We start from the raw sequence: 16,708 nt of genomic DNA on the forward strand, positions 1-16,708 counted from the left end.
ACGCTGAGCTTTTTCCTGGGACAATGTCAAATTGTCCACCACATGAGTCCAAATCTGCTGCAACCTGTCCATCACAGAATCCACACCAGGACAATCAGAAGGCTCAACCTGCCCTGAAGAAAAACGAGGATGGAAACCAAAATTACAAAAGAAAGGCGAAACCAAAGTAGCCGGACTGGCCCGATTATTAAGGGCAAACTCGGCCAACAGCAAGAAAGCCACCCAATCATCCTGATCAGCAGACACAAAGCATCTCAAATAGGTTTCCAAGGTTTGATTAGTTTGCTAAGTTTGGCCATTTGTCTGAGGATGGAACGCCGAAGAAAAAGACAAATTAATGCCCATCTTAGCACAAAAGGCCCGCCAAAACCTGGAAACAAACTGGGAACCTCTGTCAGACACAATATTCTCTGGAATGCCATGCAAACGAACCACATGCTGAAAAAATAATGGAACCAAATCAGAGGAGGAAGGCAACTTAGGCAAAGGTACCAAATGGACCATTTTAGAGAACCGGTCACAAACCACCCAGATAACAGACATCCTCTGGGACACAGGAAGATCCGAAATAAAATCCATGGAAATATGCGTCCAAGGCCTCTCCGGGACAGGCAAAGGCAAAAGCAACCCACTAGCGCGGGAACAGCAAGGCTTAGCCCGGGCACAAGTCCCACAGGACTGCACAAAAGAACGCACATCCCGCGACAAGGAAGGCCACCAAAAGGACCTAGCAACCAAATCTCTGGTACCAAAAATCCCAGAATGACCGGCCAACACAGAACAATGGACCTCAGAAATTACATTACTTGTCCATCTATCAGGAACAAACAGCTTCCACACAGGACAGCGGTCAGGTTTATCAGCCTGAAATTCCTGAAGCGCCCGCCGCAAATCAGGGGAGATGGCAGACAGAATCACCCCTTCCCTAAGAATGCCAACCGGCTCAAGGACTCCAGGAGAATCAGGCAAAAACTCCTAGAGAGGGCATCCGCCTTAACATTCTTAGATCCTGGAAGATATGAGACCACAAAATCAAAACGGGAGAAAAACAGGGACCACCGAGCCTGTCTAGGGTTCAGCCGCTTGGCCGACTCGAGGTAAATCAGATTCTTATGATCGGTCAAGACCACAATGCGGTGCTTGGCTCCCTCAAGCCAATGTCGCCATTCCTCAAATGCCCACTTCATAGCCAACAACTCCCGATTGCCGACATCATAATTGCGTTCCGCAGGCGAAAACTTTCGGGAAAAGAAGGCACATGGCTTCATCAAGGAACCATCAGAATTCCTCTGTGACAAAACGGCCCCTGCCCCAATCTCAGAAGCGTCAACCTCAACCTGAAAAGGAAGAGAAACATCCGACTGACGCAAGACAGGGGCAGAAGTAAATCGGCGTTTAAGCTCCTGAAAGGCCTCAACAGCCTCAGAGGACCAATTAGTCACATCAGCGCCTTTCTTCGTCAAATCGGTCAGGGGTTTAACCACACTAGAGAAGTTGGCAATGAAACGGCGATAAAAATTAGCAAAGCCCAAAAATTTCTGAAGGCTCTTCACAGATGTGGGTTGAATCCAGTCATGAATGGCTTGGACCTTAACAGGATCCATTTCTATAGACGAAGGAGAAAAAATAAACCCCAAAAAAGAGACCTTCTGAACTCCAAATAGGCACTTAGACCCCTTCACAAATAGAGCATTATCACGAAGGATCTGGAATTCCATCCTGACCTGCTTCACATGAGACTCCCAATCACTGGAAAAAATCAAAATATCATCCAAATACACAATCAAGAATTTGTCAAGATAATTGCGGAAAATATCATGCATAAAGGACTGAAATACAGAAGGAGCATTAGAAAGCCCGAAAGGCATCACCAGGTATTCAAAATGGCCTTCTGGCGTATTAAATGCAGTTTTCCATTCGTCACCCTGTTTAATACGAACAAGATTATATGCCCCTCGAAGGTCAATCTTGGTAAACCAACTAGCCCCCTTAATCCGAGCAAACAAATCAGAGAGCAAAGGTAAAGGGTATTGGAATTTGACCGTGATCTTATTAAGAAGACGATAATCAATACAGGGTCTCAAGGAGCCATCCTTCTTGGCAACCAAAAAAAATCCCGCTCCCAATGGTGACGAAGATGGCCGAATATGCCCCTTCTCTAAAGACTCCTTTACATAGCTCCACATAGCGGTATGTTCAGGCACAGACAGATTGAAAAGTCGGCCCTTAGGGAACTTACAGCCAGAAATCAAGTCAATAGCACAATCACAGTCCCTATGTGGAGGAAGGGAACTGGACTTGGGCTCATCAAATACATCCTGGAAATCTGACAAAAACTCAGGAACATCAGAAGAGGGGGAAGAGGAAATTGACATTAAAGGAACGTCACTATGTACCCCTTGACAACCCCAACTAGTCACAGACATTGATTTCCAATCCAGCACTGGATTGTGTACTTGTAACCATGGAAAACCCAGTACAACAACATCATGTAAATTATGCAACACCAGAAAACGGCAATCTTCCTGATGTGCTGGAGCCATACACATAGTCAGCTGAATCCAATACTGAGGTTTATTCTTGGCCAACGGTGTAGCATCAATACCCCTCAAAGGAATAGGGCTCTGCAAAGGCTGTAAGGAAAAACCACAATGCCTGGCGAAGTCTAAGTCCATTAAGTTCAGAGCAGCGCCCGAATCCACAAATGCCATGACAGAAAAAGATGACTATGAGCAAATCAGGGTCACAGACAGGAGAAACTTAGGCTGCGCAGTACTAATGGTAACAGATCTAGCGACCCTCTTAATACGCTTAGGGCAATCAGAAATAGCATGAGCTGAATCACCACAGTAAAAACACAGCCCATTCTGACGTCTGTATCCCCTCTGTTCCGCTCTAGTCAAAATCCTATCACATTGCATAGGCTCAGGACTCTGCTCAGAGGACGCTGCCATATGGTGCACCACTTTGCGTTCGCGCAGGCGCCGATAAATCTGAATGGCCAGAGACATAGATTCGCTCAGACCAACAGGCGTGGGGAACCCCACCATAACATCCTTAAGGGCTTCAGAAAGACCCTTTCTGAAAATTGCTGCCAGAGCATCCTCATTCCATTTAGTGAGCACAGACCATTTTATAAATTTCTGGCAGTATAATTCTGCCGCTTCCTGACCCTGACACAGGGCCAAAAGTGTTTTCTCAGCATGCTCTACAGAGTTAGGTTCGTCATACAATAATCCGAGCGATTGAAAAAATGCATCTACATTAAGCAATGCCGGATCCCCTGACTCAAGGGAGAATGCCCAGTCCTGAGGGTCACCACGCAGCAAAGAAATAACTATTTTAACTTGCTGAATGGGATCACCAGAGGAACGGGGTTTCAGAGCAAAAAACAATTTGCAGTTATTTTTAAAGTTCAAAAACTTAGATCTATCCCCGTAAAACAAATCCGGAGTACGAATTCTAGGCTCTAAGGCCGGAGTCTGAACAACATAATCTTGAATACTCTGTACTCTTGCAGCAAGCTGATCCACACAAGAAAACAGACCCTGAACATCCATGTCCACATCCAAATCCTGAATCACCCAGAGATTAAGAGGAAGGAAAAAGACAAAACAGACTAAAGGAAAAAAAAATGGCTCAGAACTCTTTTTCTTTTCCTTCTTTTGAGATGCATTCAGCTCATTTTTGGCCAGTTGTACTGTTATGGTCTGGTGATTAAGGAGCGACATGCGACTAGCTCTGAGCAGGTGGTAACTATACCGACCGCAGTTCCTGATCTTAACACAGACACTAGCAGTAGCCGTGGGATGTTCCTGTCACTCCCTGGACACCTCAGCAGTTGCAAAGAAGAAAAAATGCTTGAAAAAGGTCTGCGGACCGAAACGTTGCAGGAGGTGGAATAAAACGTGATTTTTTCTTCTTTGCAACTGCTGTGGTGCTGTCCCTCTTTTATATTTGACTTGGACTTGGATACCGGGATGGATCCCCTGGTAAGGACGTGCACCCTTATATCCACAGAGATATGTATTTTTTAATTTTATTTATACGGGTGCGGCTAGACCATTATTTTATTGTTTTTTTTCCCTGGACACCTCGTCACAGCCGGAGATCTAGCTACCCCTAAAGGTAGAAGCAGGAAAGCTATCTTGCCTCAGAGAAAATCCCCAAAGGATAGGACAGCCCCCCACAAATAATGACTGTGAGAGGAGAAGGAAATGACATACGTAGTATGAAACAAGGTTTAGCAAAGGAGGCCACTACTAGCTAGACAGAAATAGTACAGAACAGAAAACTGTGCGGTCAGTAATAAAAAACTAGAAAAAGTCCACCGCAGAGAAATGCAAAAATCTCCACACCTGACTAAAGGTGTGGAGGGCAAACTCTGCTGCCCAGAGCTTCCAGCTTAGCTAAATAGATCCATACTGATAAGCTGGACAAATGAGCAAAACATAGAAAATGCCAAACAACAAAGTCCACAACAAGTGAACTGCAAAAAGACAAGTAAGGACTTAGCTTTGCTGAAATGGTCAGAGTGGCAGGGAAATCCTCAGAGAGCCATGACTCCAAGCTCAACAATTGACAACTGGCATTGAATTAGGGAAAAGGCCAGACTAATATAGCCGAGCCAGAAAGACGATCAGTGAGAACAGCTGCTGATGCTAAATCCAAGAAGCAGCCATACCACTCAAAACCACAGGAGGGAGCCGAAGAGCAGAATTCACAAAAATGCTACTTATAACCACCGGAGGGAGCCCAAGAGCGGAATTCACAACACTCCTCTAACCTCCAGACCATTCTGTCCCAATTCTACTATATTGTCTCCTCAGTAATCTCCTCCTCCCGTTTTCCCTCTGTCCTCCTGCTGCAAGTTCCTCTCTGTCCTCCTGCTTCAGGCATCCTTTCTAACCACCTCATCCAGACACCTATGTTCTCCAGACTCTGCTCTGTCTTCCTCTTACAGACTCCTCTTTCTCCTCCAGACCCCTCTGGCCTCCTCATCCTTCAGAACCTTGTGTCCTTCACCTCCTCCTGACCCTTCTGACCTCCTCAAGACTCCTCTTTTCTTCCTTCTTCTACCTCTCCTCCTTAGCCCTTTGTCTTTCTCATCCATATTCCTATTTCCTTTCTTCCTCCTCCAGAATCCTCTGCCCTCATCCAACCTCCACGATCCTTTTCCTCCAGTTTCCTGGTGTGTCCTCCCTCCTCCTGTAGATTCCTGTGTTCTGCTCCCACCTCCCTCTAGACCTCTATGTCATAATCCTACTATGCACTCTGCTGTCTTCCTCCTCCTACATAATACTTTGTTCTCCTCCTCCAGAATACTTGGAAGTCCTCCCCCTGATTCCGGTCATCCTACCCATCCCCCATACTCCTCTGTCCTCCTTTTTCTCCTGCAGAATCATCTGTCCTTCGCTTTCAGAATTCTCTATCTTCCTACTCATTCTACAGACTCTTCTGTATTCTTCCTGGCAGACTCTATCCCCCCCCTCCAACCCCCACACTCTTCTCTGTCTTCCTCCTCCTAACTCCTCTCCATCCTCCTGCTCCAGACTCTTTTCTGTTCCACTTTTCCACCAGACTTCTTCTTGCCCTTACTCCTCCACCACACTCCTTTGCTTTACTCCCTCCTGACTCCTTTATCCTCCTCAGATTCCTCTTTCCCCCTCCAGATTACTCTGTCCTGCTCCCTCTAGACAACTCTGTTCCCCTACACCCTCCAGACCACTCTATCCCCTTCCACCCACCAGACCACTCTGTACTCATCTTCACTTTCAGATAATCCGCCTTCTTGACTCTTCTGTTCTCCTTGTCCAGACTTCTCTGTTCTTCTACTCCTACAGACTCCTATGTCCTCCTCCAGATCCCACTAGACTCCTCCTCATCCTCCAGACCCCTCCATCATTTCCCCCCTCCAGACTCCTCTTTTTTCATCCAAATACTTCCCTCCTTTTACGAAATCCTGTCTTCTTTCCTCATCTTCCAGAAAACTTTACCCTCCTCCTCCAGACCCCTCCCTCTGTCATCCTCCCTCTTCCTTCAGACATCTGTCACCCTCCCTCCTTCAGACTCCTCTGTTCACTTCCTCCAGACTCCTCTGACTTCTTCCTTTTCCTACAGACCCCTCTCTTTAATTGTCGTATAGACTCCCCTATAGACCCTTCCTCCCTCACCTGTTCTCCTCCTCCCCAAGACTCCTCTTTTGTCCTCCTCCAGAATCCTGAGTTCTCCTCCTCCTTCTCCAGACAAACTCCTCAGTCCTCCTCTAAACTCCTACAGAATTTTCTCTCCTCTTTTTTTCCTCCATAATCCTGTCCTTTTTCTCCTTTACAATCATGTATCCTCTTCCTCCAGAATGTTGTATGCTAGATCCCTCCTCTAGACTCTTCTGTCCACCTCCTCTATCCTCTTCCAGACTCCTCTGTTCTCTACCTCCAGACTCCTCTGTTCTCCTTCTCCAGACTCCTCCTATGTCCTCCTCCTCCAGACTCATCTGTCCTCCTTCAGACCTTTCTATCCTCCTCCTCCAGACTTATCTGTCCTTTTCCTTCTCCACCAGACTCCTCTGTCCTTCTCCTCCTCCAAACGCCTCTGTCCTAATTCAGACTCCTCTATCATCCTCCTCCTGACTTCTCTGTCCTCCACTAAACTCCTCTGTCCTCCTCCACCAGACTCCTCTGTCATCCTCATCCTTCAGAGTCCTCTGTCCTCCTCATCCTTCAGACTTCTCTATACTCCCCCTGAAGACTGCTGTCCTTCTCCACCAGACTCTTCTGTCCTCCTCCAAACTCCTCTGTCCTACTTCAGACTCCTCTATTCTCTTCCCTCAGACTTCTGTGTCCTTCTCCACCAGACTCTTCTGTCCTCCTCCTCCAGGCTCCTCTTTCTTCCTCCTTTTGACGCCTCTCTTTCACTTTTCTGCTGCAGTTTCCTATGTCCATTTACCACCAGACTCATCTGACAGCAATTTTTCTCCAAAATACAGAAAAACAGTTCCCTAGGGAAAAACGTCACGAGAATAGTTTTTCTGTAATTTGTATGAGGCATTTTCTAAACAGAGATGGTGATGGGCCTGCAGCAGACTGAGGAGAATGGCTCCTCTCTGCGAAAAGTTCTGGATTACGACTATGTTCACCCAGAAAACTGAAATCCAGCAGAAAAGCGACCACCAACTGCCCCGTTGTTACCATTCATTTGGCCACTTCAATAAGTGAAATGTCCATGTTAGGAATCCCACCGCGCTGCCACCAATATGTTACGGTTCACAGGGAGGACAACTTTATCTTCCCCACCACTCACACCAATTTGTCATGAACCGGGGTTGTTTGGTTTCCCCTGGTTCTTTCTGAAGGGGATTTATCTATATCCCACTTCCCAGTTCCAGTTTGGAACTTGCAGCTCTCTGGCGCCCCCCTTACCCTCAGGTCAGACGAGGTACTGCACCTAGGGTAATTAGTCACCAGAAAGGCTGCCTTCTATGTACTGGCTACTGGGCACACTGCAGCAGGGGCGATATAACTGCTCCCACTCAGGCGGGAACAATAATTATCAACGCCGCCAGTCGTTACAAAGCCTCCCAATTGCACAGGACAAATTCTGCTGCCACCAGCTCCGATTTCTTAATTATTAACGGGTCCGGAGCCAACCCAGATTAGTAGCATAATTTACTTCAGAGGGCGCGACAGTTTGTTATAGAGTTAGGAGATACAAGCTAGTAATTTTATATTTTACACTAAAATAGGTAGGCAGTGTTTACAGAAGTATAAAAAGATATTATAAAGAAGACAAATATCATATGTACAATACAGTTACAAATAAAATGGGATTAAGGTTGAAAAAACACTTACATTTCGCTATGTCATCTCATCTGATGGCTGACAGTGTGCTGTGGAGGAGAGGGTCACATCTAGATGCATAGCATGCATCTGTATATCAGCTAGACCCCGGACAAAGACAGTGAAGACTCCTGCTTCACTCACTTATTGCCTAGCCTAAAGTTCCAGGCACTCCCCCTATGGTGACCTCACTTAGAGGCTGAAACCTCCCCTTTATTAGAGTTATGGCACCCACTTTTATGCCTAACTTGCTGTATTCATCTCGTATCCAGAAGACACAAGGATCAGGATGTGCACCACGTCGGTGCGATTCTTTTAAGTGTAAACACGGCGTAATTACATGACCCGCTTACGGAGAAACTCACACTTTGCACTAGTTGGGTTTAGCTTCTAGCGATTTCAGGGAGCTATAGATCCCTCAATGGACATCCGGAATATATAATTCTTATATCTCTAGCTCTGATCGGTGCCAATTTATATAACCTTGAAAGAACAACAGAAGCTCAGGCATTCTACACCAGTTTTAACCAGTACCAGGTGGGAGGGGGGAATGAGTAGGGTAGGGAGACTCATCTGCCCGCAACATAGAGCCATATAAATTCTTGAGGGAGGATGGAAATGAGGGTTTTTGGATTACACAGTCCGGCAGAGTGGGAAGAGGGGGGTCGGAAAGGCCAACAGAGTGTGTCTGAAAGCCATGAAACTGTTAGGTAGATACTCAAACAGGGCATATTCACATTATCGTGACAGTCCATGTTATTGGAGTTTAAGTGCAGAAGTCGCCCCATCTCACCCAAAGAAGGCAGCGCCGGAGATGACTCACCCTCAGGACAATAGCAGCCATCCACACACGAGATCTCGCTGTCCATACACAACTTCCTCTGGTGGCACGAGGTGGGGCAACATTCGATGCATTCACTATACACTAGGCCGGCGCCACAGGAGACATCTGCCATGGATTAGAAACATAGGAGACACAAGGCTTAGGATTAGATACACGGCTCAGCAGACGGTATCACGTGGGATAGGATTAGAGACACAGCTCAGCAGACAGTATCACACAAGATAGGATTAGATACACGGCTCAGCAGACAGTATCACACAGGAGAGGATTAGATACATGGCTCAGCAGACAGTATCACACAGGATAGGATTAGAGACACAGCTCAGCAGACAGTATCACACAGGAGAGGATTAGATACATGGCTCAGCAGACAGTATCACACAGGAGAGGATTAGATACACGGCTAAGCAGACAGTATCACACAGGAGAGGATTAGATACATGGCTCAGCAGACAGTATCACACAGGAGAGGATTAGATACATGGCTCAGCAGACAGTATCACACAGGAGAGGATTAGATACACGGCTCAGCAGACAGTATCACACAGGAGAGGATTAGATACATGGCTCAGCAGACAGTATCACACAGGAGAGGATTAGATACATGGCTCAGCAGACAGTATCACACAGGAGAGGATTAGAGACACAGCTCAGCAGACAGTATCACACAAGATAGGATTAGATACATGGCTCAGCAGACGGTATCACACAGGATAGGATTAGAGACACAGCTCAGCAGACAGTATCACGTGGGATAGGATTAGATACACGGCTAAGCAGACAGTATCACACAGGATAGAATTAGATACACGCCTCAGCAGACGGTATCACACAGGAGAGGATTAGATACACGGCTCAGCAGTCAGTATCACACAGGAGAGGATTAGATACACGGCTCAGCAGTCAGTATCACACAGGATAGAATTAGATACACGCCTCAGCAGATGGTATCACACAGGATAGGATTAGAGACACAGCTCAGCAGACAGTATCACACAGGATAGAATTAGATACACGCCTCAGCAGACAGTATCACACAGGAGAGGATTAGATACACAGCTCAGCAGACGGTATCACACAGGAGAGGATTAGATACACGGCTCAGCAGTCAGTATCACACAGGATAGGATTAGAGACACAGCTCAGCAGACAGTATCACACAGGATAGAATTAGATACACGCCTCAGCAGACGGTATCACACAGGAGAGGATTAGATACACGGCTCAGCAGACAGTATCACACAGGATAGGATTAGATACACGGCTAAGCAGACAGAATCACACAGGGGAGGATTAGATACACGGCTCAGCAGACAGTATCACACAGGATAGGATTAGATACACGGCTCAGCAGACAGAATCACACAGGATGGGATTAGATACACGGCTCAGCAGTCGGTATCACACAGGACAGGATTAGATACAGGAGATACGCTGACAGGGGATAATGTACCGCATTTTCTGTAGATCTCCCTCCACCCCTGCAGCGGGTGTCCGGCGTGGGCGCAGGCTCGGGCATACTCGGTCATTGCTTGGCACCATGTGCTCACCTCACTATTTGACCTGGAATCAAACACAATAGTGAACAGTCTGGGACACGCGGATGAGCAATCCCCAGATCAGTCCTGCAGAAGACGCCTGATTTGGACCCCCCATTACTGAACACTCAGTAATGACCAGTTTAGATGGAGCACAGAATCTCGCATCGCTCCATGTATAAAGGCATCTCGCTCCATATAGCAGGAGACGTTCCTTAAATCCATCCTATAGATTTAATCTGAAGACATGATAAATGGGGCCAGGCCATGTACTCACATGCACAGGTCATCCTCGCAGCTCGCCGTGTAGGGTAGCGGGCTCACAAACTCATGGCAACTCTGAAATGGAGCCTGAAGTAAGGAAGCACAGAGAGAGCGGGCCACCTACGACGAAACAAAGCCGCCATCATCATGGACTGTCCCCAGAAATGTAACCCAGACTGCCGCACCATGATGGAAACGTGGATGATGGAGATCACACAATGGAGACACGTTTCCTTTGTTTCATCCTTTGCAAATCAGTATCACTATTTACAAAACCTCTGGATTCTCCTGGAGTCTGAGCCTCATGCAGAAGTCCCGTCACCTACAGCCTTGGCCGCTGTCACTGAGGTCACTAATGGCCTCCTGAAGATGCCGAATGCAGGATTCACCAACCACTGATGTGCTCGACGCATAGCTACTGGGGGGACAGAGAGGACAGTGGCCCCATGCACCGCTCTCACAGGGGCAGATCCAGAGCGATCACCACCCTACACTCTATTCATGTGCACAACGCTACAATTACTCACTGGATCACTTTAGGCCTACAGAATAGCAAAGACATGTCGTGGAGGAGGCCAAGTCATCACGCTGCTAAGCCCACACTTTCATCCTGTCTGTCAACAGGCTCCACAGGATTAGGTGAGTATAAGATGTTAACTTATGGGGCCTAACTAGTGTGGACTATTATACAGTGTGGGGGCCATAATTCAGTTCAGGTAGGACAACTGGGAGGTATCATACAGACTGGGAGGACACTGGGGGCCATCATACAGACTGGGAGGACACTGGGGGCCATCATACAGAGTGGGGAGCTCCTGGGGGCCATCATTCATAGTGAGGGACTGATAGGGCCATCATACAGAGTGGGAGGATACCGGGGCAATCAGAGCGGGGGACTGATGGTGGCCATCATACAGAATGGAAGGATACTGGGGGCCATCATTCAGAGTGTGGGGGCAGCTGGGGGCCATCATACAGAGTGGGAGGATACTGGGGGTCATCATATAAAGTGGGGGGAAGCTGGGGCCATCATACAGAGTGGGGGGGCTGCTAGAGGCCATAATACAGAATGGAAGGATACTGGGGGGCCATCATACAGAATGGAAGGATACTGGGGGCCATCACAGAGAGTGAGGTGCTGCTGGGGGTCATCATTCAGAGGGGGGGGGCTGATAGGGGCCATCATACAGAGTGGGAGGATACTGGGGGCCATCATATAATGTGGGGGGCTATTTGAGTCCATATTGACATATACAGAATGCATTCAGACACTTACAAATCAGCATTTCTGGTCATAGCATTTCTGAGAACTGTTTACTCATTGTCTGAATGCCTTTACCTCACAAACAGCTCTAAGTTTCTCTCAGTTTGTTATTGTAAAACATGAAGATTTATTTAGCCTCTGTCTGTGGTGGTTTTATCCAATCCATGTGGGCTTTTCTCATCCTTTTATGTTAACCTGGTATCTCTGTTTCATCTTATCTTGAAAGCTGGCCACTGGATGGGCAAGGTGAAACTAGAGTTCAGGTACCTTCACACGAAACGACATCGCTAGCGATCCGTGACGTTGCAGCGTCCTCGCTAGCGATATCGTTTCGTTTGACACGCAGCAGCGATCAGGATCCTGCTGTGATGTCGCTGGTCGCTGAATAAAGTCCAGAACTTTATTTGGTCGTCCGATCGCCGTGTATCGTTGTGTTTGAAAGCAAAAGCAACGATACCAGCGATATTTTACACTGGTAACCAGGGTAAACATCGGGTTACCAAGCGCAGGGCCGCGCTTAGTAACCCGATGTTTACCCTGGTTACCAGCGTAAAAGTAAAAAAAATAAACAGTACATACTCACCTGCGCGTCCCCCAGCGTCTGCTTCCTGACACTGACTGAGCGCCGGCCCTAAAGTGAAAGTACAGCACAGCGGTGACGTCACCGCTGTGCTGTTAGGGCCGGAGCTCAGTCAGTTTCAGGAAGCAGACGCTGGGGGACGCGCAGGTGAGTATGTACTGTTTGGTTTTTTTACTTTTACGCTGGTAACCAGGGTAAACATCGGGTTACTAAGCGCGGCCCTGCGCTTAGTAACCCGATGTTTACCCTGGTTACCCGGGGACCTCGGCATCGTTGGTCGCTGGAGAGCGGTCTGTGTGACAGCTCCCCAGCGATCAAACAGCGACGCTGCAGCGATCGGCATCGTTGTCGCTATCGCTGCAGCGTCGCTTCGTGTGAAGGTACCTTTACACAGTGTAAATTACTATATAAGGCCAGAGAAACATGACTAAGACAGAAGCAGAAAGTTGGGTACCCTGTGTAAAGGTCGGCCAGGGCTGTAGTCGTGGCTGAGCTACTCGGGCTCTGCAGGCCGTAGCCTCCTTCTACTATACATCAGGTTTTACAGTATATGTCACTTCATCTTTCCCTCTCTTCCTTTCCTCCTCACACGGCTTGAGCCCGAGTCCTACCATCTCATATGGCATTTCAGTGTCCTCCCTGTCCAGATTCCTTGTCTCATGTGGGGGGTTCCCTCAGCAGCTGTTTCGCCCCAGCTCTGAGGGCATCAGCCCACGCAATCATCTGCCAAATGGCGAGCAACCGGCCTTCTTTCCTGCTGTGTCTACTGATAAATATAACCTTTGTCCAGAATCTGCTGACACTTGCATGTCTCTGGCCAAGCTAGTAATTGGGGTGCTGGATGGCTGGGCACTAAGCTTATGCACCGATGTTGCGGGGTATTTATTTGGCTTCTGGGCATCTAAGTCCTTCTGCGCTTTATGGGTGCCCAGGCCCTTCTGACTGGAAACAGGAAGGTCCCTTAGTCTAACCTAAGAGACCCCTCCTACATTAACTATTAACAGGGTGATTAGACTAAGGACTCTGTACCCCATCTAGTGGCTTTAGCGCTAACTGCACTGTCGTAATATAATATACATTGTGCAACAACATGTAACACACACATATATATACAGTATGTATGTATATACAGTAGCATACATTATTACATTACAAAGGACGACGTGCTTAAGGGGTTAGAGGTGTAGCATAGTCCTTGTAACCTCTTACATTCCCCCTTTCTTTTACCATTGTCATCCCCGACACTCTTACACCCAAAATACAACTATATTATGTTACAATAAATACTCCACACAGAAATACGTGAAAGTGAGGTAGCATATTTATATTCGTGCAACGTGAGCCGAGTCCATATGGAGCAACAGTCCACTCCTTTAATAAAAACTAAAGCCCGTCTAGGCAGTCCTCAGATGGTTTCCTAAATTAGAACCAATGTTCCAATTAGTGACCCTTTTTCATTAGGGTCCAAAGTCTTAAAAGGGTGGTCCTCCTTCCTTTGAGCGGACACATCCCGTAACGCTTTTTCATCAGTGCTTCTGGCCTGAGTACAGCCTGAGGGGGACTCTACAGCTGCAGAGCCTGTTGTCCGCCATGGGGTATCTGTACAGGCAGCCGTCTGCTCTCGTATTGAGTCCAACATCTTTTCCTCCTTACATAAAGTCACAGCCACGGCATAGTATCCCCTGGGACAGGCTTCTTTAAAGAAGGAGACCTAATCCCCCTCCAGTAAGGGTCTCCCATGTTTCACGGAAGCAGTGTTGATATAGACCTTATCGTCCATGCCTGCCTCCCGTATAAAACCATATCCTCTCTCAATGTTGGCATAGACCAACTGGCCCTAAGAGCAACGCCCGGCCATAGCGTCCTCTCCACGTTGGTGTAGTTGGGCCCAAATCTCCTTCTCACGTCTCTTTTTCTGAGCAATAATGTCTGAGATCCAGACTGGTCCAGCCGGATCTGTCTCGCAGGTGCTGTATCCCTCCGCGGCTGCACTCCATGACTCCCAAGGATGAAGTGCCACCTCGGCCTCCACTTCCGGTCTTGGCTTCTCCGGTGTTGTCTCTGTTCCCGGTCCCAGCTGTTGCATCACCGGTTCCCGGCGAAAAGGTTCCGTCCCTCAAAGACATTCTAGCTCCAGACACCGCGATAGTTCCAGCTTTCCATCCCGCTGCTTCGCTTCAGCATCCTCCCCAGACGGAGGCTCCTATGGGGCGGTCGCTGTCTTCAGCTCTCGGGGTTGGTGTTCCCGCTCGCGATGTTGTGGCAACCCGGGCTCCAGCAGCCGCCGGCAAGGCTCTACAACAGGTGGTGAGTAGTCCTCTCCAACTTCCTCCTCCTCCGGTCGTCTGGGACATATCTTCTCCTCTTCCTTCCGCCATTTCCACTCGATACGGCCTATCCTTCTGCAGTGATGGTGGCAGGAGTGGTGCATTGCTGCCGGCGCCGTGCTTCATACTGACGCCTGGCAGCTGCACACTGGTTGTTCTTCTGGGCCCCACCCGTCCCAGGGTGGGGTCGCTTCCTGCCGCTCTGCCCATTTTCTTGATACCTGCTGCAAGGGGCCAGTTCTTCTCCTTTTTCGCCGCACCCACCAGGGGTGGGGCACCCTGGTCAGGTCTTAGACTTTTCCAGACAGTTTCTTGTGCCAATTCTCCATCGGGGTGCCCACGAAGTGAAGGGAACAGAGTTGTTGTGCTCTAACTGCCCACCATTATACACCATCTCTAGAGCCGCCATCTTAGCCCCTAAAAAGTCAATCTCTTTAGTATTTCTAGACAAGTCTGGCATCTTAGACACATTTGGCAAATCACTGGCATCCACGGTAACTTCATCTCTTTCTCTTCTGGGCAGATCAATCACATTGTCCATAGGTTTCCCACACAACACTGCTTTGGCATCCTGCCGACTATGCCAAGTGTAAAGGTCAGCCAGGGCTGTAGTCGTGGCTGAGCTACTCGGGCTCTGCAGGCTCTGGCCTTCCCCTACATAAACATCATGTCCCTTTAACAGCTCACCTGCTGCTCCATTCTCTGCACAGGCAGATCTTCTGGTCGATTCCAGAAGGACTGCTCCGGTCCCTCAGAGAATAACTGAGACACAGTCCAAGTGTAACTTCAAACACAACAGTTTACTTTCGTTTCCTCACAGCTCATCCAGTTCTATTACAAGAGATACATCGGGTTTTACAGTATACGTCAGTTCAGCTTTCCCTCGCTTCCTTTCCTTGTCACACGGCTCGAGCTCTGGTCCTACTGTCTTACATGGCATTTCAGTGCCCTCCCTGTCCAGATTCCTTGCCTCATGTGGGGGTTTTCTCAGTAGCTGTTTCGCCCCAGCTCCGAGGGCATCAGCCCATGCATTCATCTGCCACATGGCAAGCGACCTGCCCGTCTTTCCTGCCGTGTCTACTGATAAATATAACCTTCGTCCAGAAGCTGCTGATGCTTGTATGTCTGTGGCCAAGCTGGTAATGGGGGTGCTAGATGGCTGGGCACTAAGCTTAGGCACCAACGTTGTGGGGTATTTATCTGGCTTCAGGGTATTTAAGCGCTTCTGCGCTTTACGGGCGCCCAGGCCTTTCTGACTGGAAACAGGAAGGTTCCTTCCTCTAACCTAAGTGACCCCTCCTACATTAACTATGAACAGGGTGACTAGACTAAGGACTCTGTACCCCATCTAGTGGCTTTAGCACTAACTGCACTGTCCCTATAATATACATTGTGCCGCAAAAAGACATGTAACACACATAGATATATATACACTAGATTGTGGCCCGATTCTAAAGCATCGGGTATTCTAGAATATGCATGTCCCCGTAATATGTGATTCGCGGCAGACTGTGCCCGTCGCTGATTGGTCGAGGCAAACTTTATGACATCATCGTCACCATGGCAACCATTATGACATCTACGTCGATACTGTGCCCGTCGCTGATTGGTCGAGGCCTGGCGGCCTCGACCAATCAGAGACGCGGGATTTCCATTATGACATCATCGTCGCCATGCTGTGCCCATCGCTGATTGGTCGAGGCCTGGCGGCCTCGACCAATCAGAGACGTGGGATTTCCAGGACAGACAGACAGACAGAAAGACAGACAGACAGACAGACGGAAAAACCCTTAGACAATTATATATATAGATACAGCAGCATACATTATTCTGTAACAAAGGAGGACGTGCTTAAGGGGTTAGGGGTACAGCATATTCCCTGTAACAGTGTGCTGATACCTGCATAAGTGGGGACGCACATGCAGTGTTGTGAATCTCCCAGGGGTTCTCTGTCTTGGTGTTGCTTCTCTGATGTTCCAGATGGATGATGTTTAAAAGCCCCTTGGTGATGATCTATGATGTGAGTAAATGTACTTAATCATTTTATGTAGTTAAT

The 16,708-nt window shown here is 48.1% G+C and overlaps 1 protein-coding gene across 1 annotated transcript in view; it reads right to left on the reverse strand.

Annotated features, from left to right (window-relative positions):
* OTOG (otogelin) overlaps positions 1-16,708 on the reverse strand; it is a 1,016,637-nt gene that overhangs the window by 730,410 nt on the left and 269,519 nt on the right. The window contains exons 10-12 of the mRNA XM_077292284.1: positions 10,495-10,601; positions 10,133-10,242; positions 8,659-8,784 (exon numbers count right to left, since the gene is read on the reverse strand). Coding sequence (XP_077148399.1) covers positions 8,659-8,784; positions 10,133-10,242; positions 10,495-10,601 — 343 coding nt within the window. The remainder of the gene's footprint in view (positions 1-8,658; positions 8,785-10,132; positions 10,243-10,494; positions 10,602-16,708) is intronic.

This window comes from Ranitomeya variabilis, chromosome 2 (genome assembly GCF_051348905.1).
Source record: "Ranitomeya variabilis isolate aRanVar5 chromosome 2, aRanVar5.hap1, whole genome shotgun sequence".
NCBI classification, from domain to species: Eukaryota; Metazoa; Chordata; class Amphibia; order Anura; family Dendrobatidae; genus Ranitomeya; species Ranitomeya variabilis.